This window comes from Eschscholzia californica, unplaced genomic scaffold (genome assembly GCF_041429995.1).
Source record: "Eschscholzia californica isolate CP2 unplaced genomic scaffold, dmEscCali1.0.p SCAF_3, whole genome shotgun sequence".
NCBI lineage: Eukaryota > Viridiplantae > Streptophyta > Magnoliopsida > Ranunculales > Papaveraceae > Eschscholzia > Eschscholzia californica.
The window spans coordinates 55,607,847-55,626,007 of NW_028238420.1; the positions used below are offsets into that span (position 1 = coordinate 55,607,847).

The 18,161-nt window shown below is 37.9% G+C and overlaps 2 protein-coding genes and 1 long non-coding RNA gene across 3 annotated transcripts; 2 read left to right on the forward strand and 1 right to left on the reverse strand.

Moving 5' to 3' along the window:
• The first annotated feature begins 2,412 nt into the window (after positions 1–2,412).
• On the forward strand, positions 2,413–6,502 carry NAF1 (nuclear assembly factor 1). Its single transcript, XM_086668984.1, has 4 exons — positions 2,413–3,536; positions 4,397–4,474; positions 4,637–5,879; positions 6,231–6,502. Exons 1-4 carry the CDS (start codon positions 2,742–2,744, stop codon positions 6,236–6,238), a joined length of 2,124 nt encoding a protein of 707 aa, XP_086525110.1. The 5' UTR covers positions 2,413–2,741; the 3' UTR covers positions 6,239–6,502.
• Positions 6,503–7,439: 937 nt separating this feature from the next.
• Positions 7,440–12,365, reverse strand: LOC147552085 (endonuclease 4-like). The gene is made up of 10 exons (XM_086669952.1): positions 11,946–12,365; positions 11,325–11,442; positions 10,915–11,089; positions 10,166–10,273; positions 9,997–10,052; positions 9,261–9,344; positions 8,991–9,083; positions 8,427–8,494; positions 8,026–8,099; positions 7,440–7,843 (listed from the first exon to the last, which is right to left on the reverse strand). The coding sequence occupies exons 2-10, from the start codon at positions 11,436–11,438 to the stop codon at positions 7,719–7,721; spliced, it is 897 nt and encodes a 298-aa protein (XP_086526078.1). The 5' UTR covers positions 11,439–11,442; positions 11,946–12,365; the 3' UTR covers positions 7,440–7,718.
• Positions 12,366–13,554: 1,189 nt separating this feature from the next.
• On the forward strand, positions 13,555–15,759 carry LOC147552086 (uncharacterized). The gene is made up of 3 exons (XR_015238751.1): positions 13,555–13,672; positions 14,364–14,429; positions 15,496–15,759. It is a non-coding gene; the product is annotated as an uncharacterized LOC147552086 (long non-coding RNA).
• Positions 15,760–18,161: the final 2,402 nt, after the last annotated feature.

An 18,161-nucleotide genomic window follows, 5' to 3' on the forward strand; every position in this document is an offset into this window, starting at 1 on the left:
CATCGACGACAGATAACACGCCTCATGCACCCCAATTATGATTTTCTCAGTTGTTCTTGCTTCATTGTTCCCAGACTGCCACCATCATCACAACCACTTTTTGTACTCGAGCACTCTGCTTTAGTTCTTTCTCATTATCTTGATCATTCGAATTTTCTCCGACTGAGGCTCCATCTTCGGGCGAGTCCTTGTTAAAGCTTTTTTCCCAATCCTCCATGTCATGTTCTTGATTTCATGGACGTCGTTCCGTGGACCTGACGTTCGAGTTAGTATGCCCTAATGCTGATCATCGTATATTCAAGACCACTGATCGATTCTGATGATCCAAAAAATGACCATTAGTTGACTACGGTCAATAAGTCAAGAAATGACAAAAAATTCAGTGGGTCAACCCGTATCAAGTCAACATGGAGGTTGCATCCGAAAGGAGGTCTGCCACGTAAGCCCAGAATTAGGAGGTCGATACGATTGTCTTAAGCACCTTAAGCTCTGCCTTGACTTAAGTACAACCAGGTCTGCTTTGGGATTTAAGAAAAGACTAAAAGGATCTGCGTAAGTGGGGCCAATACCTCAATCTCGAAACATGGAGGTAGAAGCATGCCTAATGCTTACCGACTTAATCCCAAAATCCTATCAAAGATCTCAGTCGGTGAGGATCTTAAGTATTTATTAAACTTGGCTTGAAGAGTCCCTCAAGGAGGAAACTTCTTGTAAAGAATTTACAAGCTCGGAAACATAATCTATCAAGTATTCTTGAACAAGGTAACGTTTATATATCAAAGTTACAGGGTAATCCCAAAGAAGAATCCTAATATCATCAAACTACGAAATAGTAGTTTCAATCCAACACGGTGGATCTTAACCGCCTCATCATCATCGCCTCTCTGCAGCCGGTCAAAGCAACCTATAAAAGGCAATCTAATAGTCTGGAACAAGACACAATCACAACGAGCGGACCAATTATCTCAATTTATGAGTAACTTTCAACTCCATAAACTCGGGGTCACTATAAATACTCAATATTTAACTGCAAGAACAATCTGATTGTTTTGAGCGTCGAAAGTTTTTTGCAAGTTTCGCCCCCAGATCGAGAGAAACAAAAGCAAGATTCAGCATAGCAGTCTCATGGTTCTGATTGATTTCAATAAGAAATTTTTGACATCAACAAATTCCTTGATTTCTATTAGGGTAGGAATTGTGCTCGTGAGCCCGAACCTGTCCACGAGTACCCGAGCCCAGAAGAGACCATGGATGTTGATGCTTATCTCGGGTAGTACCCGCCCATCCCCCAAGTCTTAGAGTCCCTTTAACAACGAGTAGATGCTCTGCCAATGACTGAAATTGATTTCTCCACAATGAAGCTTCTTTTTCCTCCTCTCAAAGTGAAACCACCATGAAAACTCCAATTAAGCTTTTTCTTGCTGAAGTATCAACCAGACAAAGTAAAACCAAGCCTATTACCCTAAGAAGACCACCTAGATAGACCCTTGAGATCTAGACGAAATTTTGCCATAACACATACCCTAGGGATCGACCAAAAGTGGCAGTTGCCTTCCTGGCCCGAGCAGGAGCAACTGCTGACAATGTGGAGTCATCTAGTTTCGGTTGTTCATGTTGTTGCACACATGAAGTCAGACGCCTCCTAAATCCTGTGTTTTCTAACCAAACTCTTGTACCAATCCTGCGAGACACCTTCTGCTTAGAGCGAACTCAATATGGCAAGGGTTGGGCCCGACCCCAAACTCTATTGATCCAACTAGTCATTCGACTTTTTTAACTTATTGCTTAAATCTTTTTAAGTTTTTTTTTTGTTATTTATCTTTTTTAAATTCTCCAACTCCAGAATTAGATTAAATTTAAAATTTTGAATAATAAATTTATAGTTGAAAATTATAATTAAAATCTCACAGACGTATATCACCCACACAAAACAAATTAAATTTGGAATAGGAACCTCTATTGGGAGTGAAAATTTTAGATGCTCTCAAAAGTTTAGAGGGTCCCAAAATGGGATGGTGAGCCCCTCATTTGGGAGTTCCTATTGGATTTGCTCTTCGCTCGGTCGGCTCCCTTATCCCCTTTTCTTTCTTCTTCTTTTTGACAAGGGAGAAAACCCAAAGTTGAATTTTTTGGACTCAAAATCAGGTTAGAGGTCGAATATGACTCACCAAAGTCTCGATGCCTCCTCATCGAAAACTCTACCTGTTAGAAACACCAAGAAATCCAACAACTGGTAGCCCAGTTGGTAAGTACATCTACTTCGCAATGCAGAGGTCGCACGTTCGATCATATGAAAGTACAAATCCATGAATATTGAACATGGGTAAAAATAAAGTAATTTATGTGAGTTTTAGACCATTTAATTTTGCCGGACTTTAGATCATTAGTAATTTGACAGTTGTCGTGCTTAGCACATCCTATAGATGTAGCAATGCCTCTGTAATGAACAATGTAGTCAATATTCAAAAAAGAAAAGAAATACCAACAAACCGGATACCCAATGGGGTTGCCTGTTGCCTGTTGCCCGATTGCCCGAACCGATATTGACTATCAAATTTTCCATTTTGCCATTCACTTAAACTTCAAAACCCTAACTAACGTCAACCTGCTAGGGTTTAAGCAAAGCCTCTTTCCGGAAAACAAAGCCAATATAAACCCTCCGATGTATCATCTCATTATCTTCTCTCATTAAACCCTATTTGCAAACCCAAAACACAATCCCCTCATTTATTTGTTGTGAAATGGTGGGGTTTGATCCTGCCATTAAAGAAAACCAACGTAAGTCTTCCAAGAACACAATCAACCCAGACGATTTTTCTGATTCTTCACCAGTCCCTGGTATCCCCGATTTCTCACTACCATCACTTTCTATTCCCGATTTTGACTTCATCGACAAGTGGATTATGCAAACTTCTCAAGAAAATTGCAAGGAAGCAGCCGGTGATGGAAGACCCATTGATGTAACACCAGTTTTGGATTGTTCTAACTCGGAAAGGATTGAACTTTTATCTTCTGGTGAGGTTCTTGATCAAGAAACTAGTAGTGAAGTTGGTATTGAGATCCAAAATGTGAAAGTTACGAAAGAATCAGGTTTGGGTTCTAAGGTAGTGGAAGATACAACAAAAGTTGAAGTTACTGAAGCAATGGAGAAAGTTAGTTTGGAAGAAGGTTCTGAAGGTTGTGATCTTGGTGAGTTGAGTCCCAAGATGGAGGAAGAAAAGGAAAAAGGGGTTGATTTGCCAATGAATTCAGAAAAGAATGACATTGTTGAGGATAGGGGAGAGAAAGAAAGTACTGAGATTGTAAAAGGTAACAAAGATGAGGATAGTAGTGATTCAGAGTCTGAGGATGGTAATGAAAAAGACGACTCTTCAACTTCTTCGTCGGAGTCGTCATCTTCAGAGTCTAGTGATGAAGATGAGGAGGAAGAGGAGTTGGGTGAGGCTGCAGAAATAGAAGAAGGGGAAATACAGGATTTTGGCGATAGTGATGATGAAGAGCCTAAAGGACCCATTAAGTCCAAAAATGAGGTTCAGGTAAACTATTGTGTTATACTTGGTCTTTATCGTTATATCGTTCTTGGTTTTCTAGTTTTAGGTTTTTCTAATTATGATCTTTGAGTAGTTAGTTTTATCGTGATTTTGCTGCATTTAGATATCGACTAGTTAGATGTGTACGGGGGCGGAAGCATGAGTTTAATTGAGCCGGGCTAGCCAAAAATGACTAGAAACTAAATTTCTACGTAGAACGCATTTAGTACTTGCGAACTATGGTTTGAAGACAATTTTTTCAAATATAGTATCTTATTTATTAACTCCTATATATGTATACTCCTAATTTTTAGCGAGTATAATATATTCTGTATAACGCGCTACGTGGGTCTAAACAATATTATTATACTAGTTGAGAAGGTTTATAGACTCTACTAGAATCGAATAGAAGAAACATAAAAAATGTTATAGAGGTAGTTGAACCATGGATCTAATGCAAGATCCGTAGGTAGGGAACTTATAGAAAATGGCAAAAACTTATTGATAGACAAAAACAAGAAAGCGTGACTCGAACTTGCCACCCACGATGCGTAATTTAGATAACATACCAACCTAATTTCTCTTTTCAAATGACAGTAGACCAGCCTGGGCTATAGCCCTGGATGATCTACATGTAGTTTTCCGCGTATGGATATATATGTATATGATGACAAAGAACTAGGTATTAGTAACTTGCAGTGTCTTGTGTTTTAATACCTCGTAAACTTCTTATTTGTATGTAGTTTCTTTCTTGATTGAATATGTTTCTTTATGTTGTTAGTAGCTGATTTTGTGTCTAGATTAATTAGATAAGTGGATATTAAATTTAAAACTACAATTGAATTCATGGTGGTACTATCTTGCAGAATCTTCCTCCAGTTCCTAAAGTGGATGTTGCATTGGAGCCACATCATCAGACTTTGCCTGTGGGAGTTGTTCTTTCTGTAAGTTCGTAGATTCATAAAAACCTTTGGTCTTGTGAATGTGGTATATCTTGAACGTTCGTCAAAATTCACAGGAAAGAGTTTTGGTTCCATTTGTGAGAGAATGAATTCGTTCTCAATTTGGCTCACTTTCTTACCAATGATTCTCTTTTCAAATTCCAGATTATGGATAATAAAGTTATTGTAGAAGGAGTTGAGAAGCACAATCCTCTCAATGAAGGCTCTATTCTCTGGATAACAGAAACCAGATCAGTGCTGGGTTTGATCGATGAAATCTTTGGGCCCGTTAAGAACCCTTACTATATTGTCCGATACAATTCTGAGGAGGAAGTTCCAGCTGGAATTAGTCAAGGTACACCTATCTCCTTTGTCGCGAAGTTTGCGGAGCATGTTCTTAATGACAAGAATGTTTACAAGAAAGGATATGATGCATCTGGTGAGAATGACGAGGAGGCAGACACTGAGGCTGAATTTTCGGATGACGAGAAAGAAGCTGAGTACAAGCGGATGCAGAAACTGGCAAAGAGGGGATCTTCAGATGGTAAGAAGGAAAATCGAGAAAGTTTCGATAAGAAGTTCCAGCATAAGTCTAGAGCAAGGAACAACAATCAGTCTTCAGTCCCACCATCAAAGGTTCCTCCTAACCAGCCCCATGTATCACCACCACCTGTTGCAGCCCACTCTGGTTCTGGTAGTTCTACTTTCGGCCCATCTAGTTTGCAGGTTCCACAGGCCCAAAGCGGCTCCGGTGGTTCACCCTTTCGCCCATCTGCTTCTCAGGTTCCACAGGCCCACAGCGGTCCTGCACCACCACCGTTTCCAATTCCTTCCAACATGGGTTGGACAAACGGCCCCCAATTTCAACAGAACATGGCTTTTCCGAATGGATTTCCAATGAATGGGATGCCATTTCAGCAACCTCCATCATTATATCAGTATCCACATCAGGTGTTTGGCGGTTTCACTGGAATGCCAATGCCACAGCCATTTGATCCTAGTCAAAGAGCAATGTTAGAGCCACCAACTATGCCATATGGACAGCCAAATTTTCCTCCCGGAATACCTGCAGCTATGCCAATGTTCATGGGCCAGCCAGGATTCAACCCTGGACCATATGGGATGGGTTTTCAGGGTTTTCATTCACACCCACAAATCAATCCAGGAGAGCAAGGAATTCTGAACCCTGGGCCATTGAACCCAACTCACTTGAACGAAGGAGGGCATGGAGTTCAATTTCAAGGACATTTTAATGAACAGAGTCACGGAACACAGCGTCCACCTACTCCTCGCGTCAATTTTTCAGCTCAGAATCGATTTAATAGGGGAGGAATACCAACGCGAGGAGGAAGATCATTCAATCGAGGAGGTCGTCATCCAAATGGTGGAAGGGGTCGTGGTAATCAAGGTATTTTCTCACTTGTTATAGTACTCATCTTAGCTATGCTCCCTCATCTAATTTAATCATGATATAGGTCTGAAATTGCACAACTAAGCGAAGAAGCACAACACCGCACCTTTGGTCTTACTCGGTGCAAAGAGTAACCTGTCCATACGAAAAACTATTGCCCTGATTTACTCTATTCCATCCGAGCATTTTAGGAGTATTCATACTATACTAGAACCCTAGTTGAATCACCTTCGAACTTCCTATATGACGTTTTACATTATTAGCCGACTCCTTTACTCGTTTAGCAATGTAATAACGTATCAATGCCTAATATAGTGCAACCTTTGTATGTCCCCTTTTTTGTTTCAGAAAACTAAGAGGGCGAAGCTACAGCTGAGCTAATAGGGTGCGGTGGAGAAAACAAAAGCAGAAGGGGAAGCTTCAACTGGGACTAGGATGGAAAATCACAACCTCCACAATGTGGACATACTCTATCAGTTTCTGTAATTTATACAAATTTTAGATACTGTGGTCAAATAAACTTGGGGGAGTTTTGTATTTTAATATTACCTTTTTATATGTGACGATTTTTTGGTTTACTTTAAAGTTTAAACTAATGAAAACTCGGAAGTTAATTTGTCTTTTTGGTGTATTTTGGCCCCTTTTGTTAGAAGATTTCATAATTTTTGTGAGGTTATAAAGATTGGGTGGGTCAATATTTGGTTGCCCAAGTGGTGGATAATGTTGACATAAACTCCAAATCTCTGGAGGTTCTAGGTTCGTTTTCCAGAGGAGGTGGATTGTATGATTTATTGAATTTGGATTATTATGTTGTTGGGCTTTAGGCCATAGTTTTTTTTTTGAAAGCTTTAGGTCATAGTTTAGTTGGACTATAGGTATGTTCTTGTAAGAGTTTGAATGACGTTATCGTGCTTATCACATCTTTGATGTATTAATGCCATTGTGATGAACTATCGTAGATCGTAGTCAAACAAAAAAAAGAAAGACCGATGGGCAGTAACATTAGATAAATTAGGGATACTTGAGCCAGAAAGAAAATATCAAAAATATAAATTCGCCTAGAAGTGCTTTTATTTTACTAATCTGAAATTAATCCGAAGGCAAGAAGAAGCAAAATTAGTCCAAGTTTGAGACGAGAAAATGGTGGTTAAGGTAGGGTCTGGGTGTAAAAATGTCACATCTGGGGCGCTAGCTGATGTGTTATAATTATCATCTCGGGAGCTAGTTAATGTGTTTTAATTAGGCGCATATGGGTTTGTCAAACAAAACAATACCACACGACTCCATTCAGTTTGTCCGAATGCAATGACATTTCTCGCTTGTCCATCCACTTTTATGCACAACCGACAGCTTTTGAAAAACAAAAAGTAGAAAATGTTGACCATATTGTCTATAAACAAGATTGTTTACAGTGTAAAGCGCATAATGTCGATGCATAATCCAGCTAACAGTACGTAGCAATTGGGTATATATTACATATAATGGAGTTTATGCACCAAATCACACAAGTTTTTCACTATCTTTAATATAAGATCCGAGCTTTTCTAAAGAATGGAATAAGGAAAACCCACTGTTTCAAATAACCCAAGAATATGTACTCGATATACAAGAAGATACTTGAAACATCAAACTTTGGAAGCATAACAAATGACAAAGATACTATACATATATTACAACGTCAAATGCTTTCTCTTCAAATAAACAAACAGTCAATGGATTACAGTCTTAGGTTTGTGAGTTTGGCGTTTGAGGAAGTTCAACCTAATGCAGATTCTTCTCTTATTTATCAACAGTGACGCCTCTAATTCGCTCCCGCATTTGAATGATCCTTATGTTTCAGATCGATGATATTGATGACTGGGATTTGAACTTGAAGATACGATTAAGTGTGCTTGCTAATCGTACCCCAGCTTGAGCTAGTCTTCTTTCTACAATCGGTAACCTCGATAGGAAGTAATCGTCTACAAAAGGTAACCGGAGTAGAAAAACATCAGCATTATTTTCTCTTTAGAGAATCATTTCAGTCACGACTACTATCTCAGTTGGCTACACCTAGCGGTGTCAATGTTTACCCCGAATAACATTATGAGAAAGAGAGAAAGAGAAGTGTTTTATTCATGAGAAGGTAAACTAAAAGCATTACCTGTTAAAGTGCTTCCTGGTGTTGCATTTCTATATGCATATTTACAAGCCAAGTTAATACTTTCCGAAGCATACCTGAAACATCATCAGCTTACTTGATTATTCATTCAATCTCTAGAATATTTCCAATTCAGATCGACCCATAACCTTCGGATACAGTTTCAAATTAGAGAAGGAATCTGGGAAACTTGATCCATAAGACAATTTTATTTCTTGCATGAAGCTTTAGAAGCACAAGTTAGTAACCCGAAAACCAAAAATAAGCACCTTTATAGCGGTTTTCATTGTTTCACTTCTATATCTTGGGTTCTGTTTATCTTCTAATACTATGCCGTCAAGTAGCATCTAAATATTTTTAATCATGAACAAAATTTAGATACAGAAAAACAAGAAAATGCTTACGGGTCCGGACAAACAATCTTAGCTGAGGCACAATTTTCCCATGCTGCGACGTCCGCGGACCAATTATCCTGTTTATAAGATGTCAAGAGAACAACAACCAAGAATAAGACAAACATACAACATGTAAAGAAATATCCAAAAAGATTTCGACGATTTCTAGCATTTGACCAACTCCTATTTTAAAAATAGTTTCAGGCTATTTTAAGTATCAAGAACTACGCTAATGACACCCTCTGTTCTTCCCACCTATTGGTTGGCAGTAATATCTACTCTCCCGGGGTAAATGTATCGTTCTTAGAAGACCAGATCTTTCTTCCAGTGTCAGAACTTTCAAACGGATCCAAAATTTTATATTTCCGGAGATACCTAGGCTAGATTAAGAGATTGAAATGGATACCTAGAACCTGAAATTTATGTGTTGATTCTCTCCCATGATATTGGAGATTGTGTTATCGATTATAATAAGTCATCAGTAGCTCAGTCTCAAACTATTGCACGGCAGCATTTTCAAGTTCTGTAATGATATTAATAACTATCTCACAAAATGAGAAAAACTAATTGTACCGTGATGTTCCTTTGAATAGCTTGTATCATGGTATGAAGATCATGATTGTAGAATGTTTTCATGGCAGACTCAATAATCATCGTATCCCAGATCTGGAAAGAAAACGGTAATCCAAGTGAATAAGGAAATAAATCCAAATACAAAAGTGATTATCGCCGTTCATAATTTTAGTGCCCAATCATGAAGTTAAACCGTTTTTGTACACTAAAAACCAGGAAATACAGGAATAAATAATAGATCCGTGATAAAAGAAAATGCTGAAAACTTACATGGTGTAAGTTGGTTTTCCGACGAAACCAACGAATTGGTATTGTGTTCCCACCTAAATCCCCAATGAAACCACAATGTAGAGGCTGTCATCACAAAGCAACAAGTACAATGATAGAAATGTTTTTAGTTAACTAGAGCACGTTCGGATATGCAATTGAAGGTTAAAGCAAGCTTATTATGTCACCGTACTTCTAGAACACAATCTTGAAGCAAAAACTAAGCATCATGTCATATATGGACCAAAAAATTACCACTAAAACAGATACACAACTGGTATTATAGCTAAAGGATTATTGCACGAAACAGAACGTTTTAGACAGAACTAAAGCCATGGGTATTTTCATGCCATTAAATATAAAAAGAACTATAATTGCGTGCCAAGATTACTTTAAAATTTATAGAGACAAATACTACAAAATAACAGGTTTCAGGTGTATAAAATGATGGACAAAGAGATAGGCTAATATCAATATTCTCCAAAGTACCGGGTTTCTTGAAAAGTTACCACCTCATAATTTTAGATGTTATTCCTCAACTATCGGAGGATTAATCATACTGATTGATATTTTTTGCCTGTGCTCACCAACTATGTGCTAAGATTTCAGAAATGCAGGCACATAGGCCTGCTAAGAGGTTAACGTTATTTCCAAGAACACAGTTTCTAAACCGAGAAAATACAAAATGACTCAGCTGCTGAATTGAATAGCAAATAACAAATATTTCTCTTTACCAAACCTGATGAACATCTCCAATGAAATGTGATATGAACATGAGTGCTTCCGTCAAATTATCTGTATTCAATAAGAGAAGTCTTCTGTTTAAATTGCAGTCAAACAGAAGAGATACAAGAATTGTAACAGTTGAGAACTAATTATATAAATGACAGTGACAAAATGATCAGTACATTTCCATTCTGACACAGAACTCTGATATGTCTCGAGCTGCATTGAATAGTTGTAAATTGCTCCAGTGACACACCTGTCTTTATGTCCACCTGAATCATGGCAGTCTCCTGTATAAAGTAATAGTATCACTTTTCATGTTTCGAGAAAGACAGAATCCTCTCACAGAAGGATGAACAGCAAAAGGTAAGAAGAGTTCATTCTTTATCAGGTTTCAATGCACGGATAATATGCAAAAGTCATTACGTGAAGAAGAATAACAATAATATTTCTCATATTCTTCAGAAAAACATGTCAATTTAATGTATCAGGGGATGGTGCAAAATGTTACCCCAAGCTAAGAAGTTGGGAACGCGATCGGCTTGGATCGGACATGCCCAAATTTCGATCCCCAGCAATCAGTACCGATTAGCTTGGCCATGTTTTTGCTAATTCTTATGTACATGTACACATAAAATATGCACATATATGACACTTTTCTATGCAATGGCCACAAACTCCACTCTAATGATAAACTCCAATGATTCAAAATTTCATATCTAACAACTAACTCGGAGGTTCGACATAGGACTGACTCGGGCCACCCCATCCTAATCCTAATCTCTGAGGTACTCTAGTGGATCGACCAATACCAACTACTTAGACCAAAGGCTTAGACATGCTGATGGGTACTTTAAGAATCAGAAGATTGCATAAATAGAGCACAAGATAACAAGAGAAAATAGAAAGACAATAGAAACAACAAACTTACGGCAGTACTCATAGTTACACCTGAAATCTGGTGTGTCAACGTAGTGCAGAGGCCCACTCCAATGGTAATGGAAGCGAACCTGATCAGGCCAGGAACACACAGCAGCAAGCTCACCTTCAGCAGTCTCTGGCAGCAACACTTTCACGGCAGCTGCAGCATCTTCAGTAAGTAACCCCTGTATCAGCACAATCAATTTTTCATCAAGATCGATTCACTAGACAAATGACTTACAACTAATGGTCTCTCCCATCTTCATTTAAGTGGTCTGCTTCGGACGATCAAAAAAGAGTATAAAGTTAAACATGCGGACATTATATAGGCCAGAAGTTAATATAACTAATAGTTCAAACATAATGGTTACTGCTTTCATTGTTACTCGATCAATGTATCTTATGATACAAAATACTCACCTCTGCTATCTTACAAACTGCATAATGCCCTTCCTTTCCCCAACCCGAAATTCCTGGAAGCAACTGTAGTAAAATAAATGTCGTCCAGATAACGAACAATCCTGGACGAACCATTTCACTGGCAAAAAATCCAAATCTAAAATTAAAAATTAAAACCCCAAACCCAAAAGAAATTTCTAAATTACTAGGAAAGATCAAGCACTACTGCCCTATCATTCTATCAACTCTTATTAGTATTACCGTAACTCCTATTCAGACAATATGGAAAACTCTAACAAATCAGTAATTAGGATTCTTCTTCACTAATTTCTGGAAGAAGCAAGAAGAAATTTGATACCCAAGTACCCAACATTCTGAATTGGTCCATTCAAATAAAACAATTAGTTTCAGTTTCAAAAGTGGTTTTAGGCTGCTAGATTGGTAATAAAGATAGAAACCCTAAAAAAAGGTTTTAGGGCTGATTGGTAATCCTTCAGCAACTAAGAGCTCAGAATAAATGAAAACATTCACTCATGTAATTATTACTACAAAATCAAATACTAAACCTAAAGAAATTTCAGTGACGAGAAGTTGACTACCTACACATCATGACGGTAACAAAAACTGATACGCTGAACTTACCAGAGAAATAATAATAATAAATGGATACAAATTCAGAAACAATGAATGAATTGATGCAACATCTAGGGTTCGAAACGACCAGGTAATTTTCTCGCTCTCCCTCTCTCTTTCTCTCTCTCCCCGTCCCTGGTTGCTTAAGGAGGCATACTGCCAGTGCAAGAGAAGATCGTTGACCTGATCTGGCAAAGTTGGTAGTTTCATTTCATGCTGGTAAACTAACGGTCAGCTAGTTTTCTTTGTCATGAAATTGGGGTGAAAATTTCAAACCTTTTTTTGAGTTAAAAAGACAAAAGATTATTATTATTTTTTATTGTTAAGAATTTGGCTAAAAATTCATTATCTTTTACAAAGGGGTTGCGAAGTTATTGTAAGGTGTTGGAAGGTGTCGCAAAGCTATTGTAAAGTGCTGCAATGCGCTCCAAATCAATTGTAAAATTGTCACAAGGCATTGCAAAGCTGTCGCGAGATGCTGCAAAGCTATTGCAAGGTGTTGCAAATTAAAAAAGTACTCAGAGAGCTGAATACTAAAAAAAATTGACTGATTCTTTTAAACCAAAGTCCGTAAAGAGTTTTGGTCAAATTTCTCTTGGTTTCTTATTTAACTAAATATATACAAGAATTGCTAATAAGTGCATTTACTTCGCAATGCGGAGTTTCAAATTCGATCAAAATGCAAATCTGAGAATATTGAATTTTTGGTATAAATAAAATAGTTTATGCGAGCTTTAGACCATTTTTTCGTCAGGCTTTAGGCCAGTCGTAATTCGACATTTATGTGTTATCACATCGTATCGATGTACCAATGCCTTTGTAATGACCATTGTAGACTTGTAGTCGCTATTTAAAAGAATATATACAACGGTTTCATGAATTGTTTGTGCAAAAAAATTTGACTTCATAGATTTCATACTCAACGACAATGAAAATCGTCATCAACTTTTCGTAAACGGTAGTTTAAGTTCAATTTCACTTTGTTAACCACCTGATTTCTTCAAAATATTTATAAGAATATGTCACACGACTTCCTTAATAATTTATATTATGTTTTTTATTTTTTACGAGGGAACTAATAATCGTCATCGTCCTCATCTTCTTCTTTTGGCGTAGATCAGAATTAAAATGTGATCAACCTACGTTAGTTAAGAGGGGTCAGTCGCATCAAGACGAAACCTAGTTTATGTTAAAAAAAAATCTATTATATTAAAACAGGACAGTCGGTTATCCAGGGGATAAGTCTGACCGTCCATTTTATTTTAGAAATTTGGTTGGGAATGTAACATCCCGTGCTTTTAAGGTTAGTTGAGGGACTATTTGACATTTGGGTCAAATCAAAGGAGGGGCTAAATCAGCAAAGAGTGCAAAATAGGGGGTATTTTGCAATCCTTCCAAAACTAGGGACTAAACAAGAATTTCGTGAGAATGGATAAGAAGAAAGAAAATCAGATTTTCTATGTCTGGTTTGCTCGACAGAACAAGGGTTAGGGTTTATTTCAACAAAAGATCGATTGGAGAGAGAGTTTCGAGTGGTTTCAAGGGGAAATCTTGTTTTTGGTCTAATTCGAGCATGAAGGAATGATTCAACCTAGGGTTTGTTAATTTTGTGGTAAGAGATTTTGGTTTTTCTCTCTAGAACGAATTTTGTAAATGGTTTAATGGAGTCTTTGCTTTCGAATTTAGAGGAATTGGAATGGGTTTCATTATAGGAGAAGCCAAACATCTAAATCAAGGTAAGAAATTCAACAATCTTCATGATTTAATTAACTTGTTCTAAATTCTAGGGTTTATGATTGTGAAATTTGGGGATTTTTGTAGTTCATGAAATCCTAGGGTTTATGTTGATGGGAATTAAGTAATTTTGGTATTTAAGCAACTATAGAGAGATTAGTTAATATAATTTATCGATCGAACAACGATTCGGGAGACTGAAATTTAGTCTACTGTTGTCAGATAAACTGGCCTTGTACAGCACTCGGATGTGTTTTCCCGAAACACGAGAGTCGTAGCTTAGGATCTTAGCTTTCCAGAAAGGTATGGTACAAGTCGTTTCGATCTCGGACGAGAGAGTTATGGCTATTTTAACGAACAATGCGCAGTTAGGAAAATTCTGCTTTGTTGTTGTTCGTATTTTTATGAATTTCAAAGGTGACTCACTTGGATTTTGAGGAATACATTTAATAACTAAATGTTAGGGACATAAGTAAGTTCAAACACTGATTGGTGGACCTTAAGTGGGCATGGTATGAAAGATAGAAGATCGATCGAGATTCGGTTAAGTCGAAGTCTTCCAAAGTTATCGTTTTGTTTTTATGTTATGAGTTTTCATTGTTTTGTTTTATTTATCGTTTTTGTCGTGCAAGGTTCTTCGTTTAGAACCTAATGTTTCTATTCGGTGTTTTTGGTTATTCTTCCTTATCCCAGAGTATGCGAATGAGGAGGAATAAGGTCGTCTGGTAGGCGGGAGGTCTTTGGTGAGCAAGGACTGAGGTAGGGGTTCTGAATCCTTTATCCAGCATGGTTTTATAGATAATGAATATGCTAGATTCCATAGTTATATATGCACCATTATAACTAGAGTTCAGGTAGCATGAAACTCGATTTATGTGATGAACTGAAATATGCTTGAAATGGTTTGCTGTGATACGAGAAATGTTTTTGAACTGTTTTTACTGTGATTGCAAACTACTTGGGATTTTCTTGTATGTACCCGACTGCGGATTATGTCAACCTACGGGCATGTAGCCATTGAGGGTAGGAGGACATGTGGACACGGGTGTGACCCGTGTGAGACCGGTGAGGTGGGCGACACTAGTCATGAGACCTGTGGGAGTAGAGTGCTTCACTTGCTGGCCATTGGTGCTCGTGCCTCCAGTTCGAGGCTCAGGGACGTACTCCTGACCGCTCGTCTGGGAGGTGACATTGATTGGGAATCCCTCTGCTTTGTGTGTGATATGGCTATTGGTTGTTCCACTTCCGTGTTTGATAAGATAATGAATTGAATATGAATATTGGTTTTGATATACGAATGAAACTGATTTTGAAAGATCGCATTAGATGCATGACAGGGTACCGAAGAGAATGAGGTTCAGGTCCTTCCATGGGTATTGGGGGACGGCTCTCTTATTCGAACTCGGTGATCAAAAACGTATTTAGATACTTAAGGTATATATGTATCATGAGGTAAACTCTTCAATGATTGCGGAGTCCCTTAGTGGGAGAGGGACTTACCGGCTAGGGGTAAGTCTCTTTCTCGAGGAGACGTAGTGCATTAGCTAGTGCCATAAATGGGCTGGTACTATCTAACGCACTCTAGGTTCTCCTGAGGAACTCTCCTCTTATTGGGAGGGCACCATGGGTGGGCAGCTAATCACTGCTATTGCTTGCTAGATTAAGGAAAATGGTTTTGTATATAGTATATATGGTAACTGGTTTGATAACTCGATTTGTCATGATGTTTACAACTTATTAAGTGAACTTTTGAAAACGTGATGGGTTTTGGATTGGTCTTCTACCAGAATAACTCGTGTCGGTGAGTATTCTGACCCCCTACCAGTTGTTAGTGTGCAGGTTCTTGGTTGTAGCCTCGAGGCGGAGTTGTTTTCCAGCCAGTGATCTTGTCTAACGAGGCTAGAGGTGTTGCGTCGTTTTCTTTGGTTTTTGCTTATATGGTTTTTCGTTATTTCCAAGTTATGTATTTATTGCAGAAACCAAACTCTAAAATGTATATATATAACACTTAGAGTTGTTTATAGGTTGTATCGTTGTGTAAGAGGCTTTTATAGTTCTTTTTGTGGTTCGGGTTTCGACCCGAAACTGAGTTGAGTTTGTTTAGCTTCCGCTTTAGTTTATTTTTTCTTGTTTATGCGAATGTATGGTTTGCATGACAGGTTTACAGGTGCGACCGGTTCGATTTACAGAGGAGACTCTGTCGGATTTCTGTCTCGTCTGTGAATTGCCGGGGCGTGGTCGTGTCTATTTTGGGACACGGGGCGTCACAGGGAACACATCCGACGGATGGTATAATTTTTTTTTTATGTAAATAGACTACAAAAAGAAGGGTATCTATGTAAATCAACTAAAATTGGTTAGAGTAACTACTACCCATATATTTCTCCCCTTTTTTTCCTATTCAGTAGAAAAACGTGGGAGGTTGAGAAATTAGTGGGGAGAAATTCTCTAATACACATTCTTGATCGGTTTTTTTATGAAAAACTTTCCAAAGTAACTACTTCGAAAAATATATAAATAGGACTCTTGCCAGACTGGTATCTTTTCACTGTAAGAAAAAAACAATCTCTCACATCTATTTTATAGTTCAGGCTTCACTGAAATATTTTTTTCTTTTTTAAATGTAATTCTCTTTTATTAAATGTACAATGAAATATTATTTTTCTTTTTTAAATGTAATTCTCTTTTTTTTAAATGTAAATAGCTTAGTATTTGATTGCTCCTCTTGGTTGTTTAATGTATAATTATTGTTTTCTCTAAATGTAAAATGGCTATTCAACTGTTACGATATTCTTAACACGACGGCGCAGCCAAAAGGGATCTACCGCGTCCTACGGACGCGGTGGGAACCTAGTATAGAACAAAGAATGGTCATTTTTCAAATGGTCCCTTAATTTATGGGAAGTCTCCCGTCTAGTCCCCTGATTTATACAAATACCGATATGACCCTCTTTTTAATGTTTTCGGTGATTGCCTATTAGTCGACTGTTAACCTTTTGCTTATTTCCAAAGATACTCTTGTTTATTTTATTTCTAACTTTCTTCTCCATCTTTCTTCTCTATCATCATCTACTTTTTTTCATCTGTCTATCTCTTCTCCTGACTTCCACTACAGGCTGCGTGGGTGAGGAAGTGTCACAGGTGCGACCACGTGGGGTCCTTTTTAGTAACATTAAGAAATAGTCAAATAGGCGTAAGTGTATATCTATAACAAGTCGTAGAAGCTGTCAAGTTGGTATGAAGTTGCGTTTCGCGCATCAGCCGTTCTGGGTTCAAATCCCATTGCCCACGTTTATATTCTATTCACATTTTAAAGATATCTATTTGTATCATACCGTTAAATATGTAATGGTCAATTTTTTTTTTCCTCATAGAGATAGAGTAAAAACAAAAAGAATTCATGGGTGTAGATTGAGAGGAGGAGGAGGAGAAAGTATGGATGAAAGTTTAGAAGATGGTGACAATGAAGAAGGCGATTATAATGCAGCAGTTATGATTAATTTAGATAATTAGACAACTCTAATTAGCATCACCATCTGAAGGGATTTCTCCCTGGGAAAATAGTAAGATCTCGGTCGGCGTTTAAGGATGAGATGATAGGAGTTCTGATACTAAGGAAACCTCGGTCTGGTAAAACAAGAAATAAAAATTGGTTTCATTTTAGTCGTGGCAGATGAAAACGAACGATCTTCTAATGCAATTTATAGATTTCAAAGAGTGGGTTTGAATTTTGTTTTGATTTTGAAATATAATACTGTACTTGGGTCAGGTTAAGGTAATTCTTTGCTGTTTTCTAAAGCTTGGTCAGAGCTCATAGGGATTTGTAGCTTTCACCTTTCAAGTGCTTATTCCTGCTACAATTATTAATGTTGAGTAGTGGTGGTGGGTTGAGTTTGGTTTTAGAAGACTCTTTGCTGGTCTTTGCTGATTAATTGCCTTACCTCCAGCCTATGTTCTTGTCAACTTAGAAACAAAGAGGAGAGAGTCTGAGAGAGGGAAAGAGAAGAGAATAAAAAAAAAAAAAAAAAAAAAAATTTTTGGAGAGAGAGAGAGAAGAGAGAGAATAAAAAAAAAAAAAAATTGAAGGTCGCCGGCCGGAAGTTTGGCCGGCCGGCGACCTACCGGAGAAGATGATGATGTGGCGTGGTCAACATCTCTGGTCTTGGGTTAAGTTTGACCTAACGGCGTTAACTTTGCCGTTAGGTCAAATATTGATGAAGGAGGTGCTCTTTTGTAGAGGGGGCCCTATAACCAAATGGGTTATAATGAGGGGCGCATTTAGCGGGGAGGCCTTTTAACAAAAACGGGGGGGCCTTTTAAAATTTCCCAATTGTTATTTGAACATCACTTGATTTTCCATCTATTATTCAAATATGATGCGGTTTTTGTCTTATGTGTCAAATCTTAGTTGAGATTCTTCCTCGCAGATGACGCTATCGTGATCTTCAATTCTTCCTCGCAGATGACGCTATCCTGATCTTCAATTCAAAA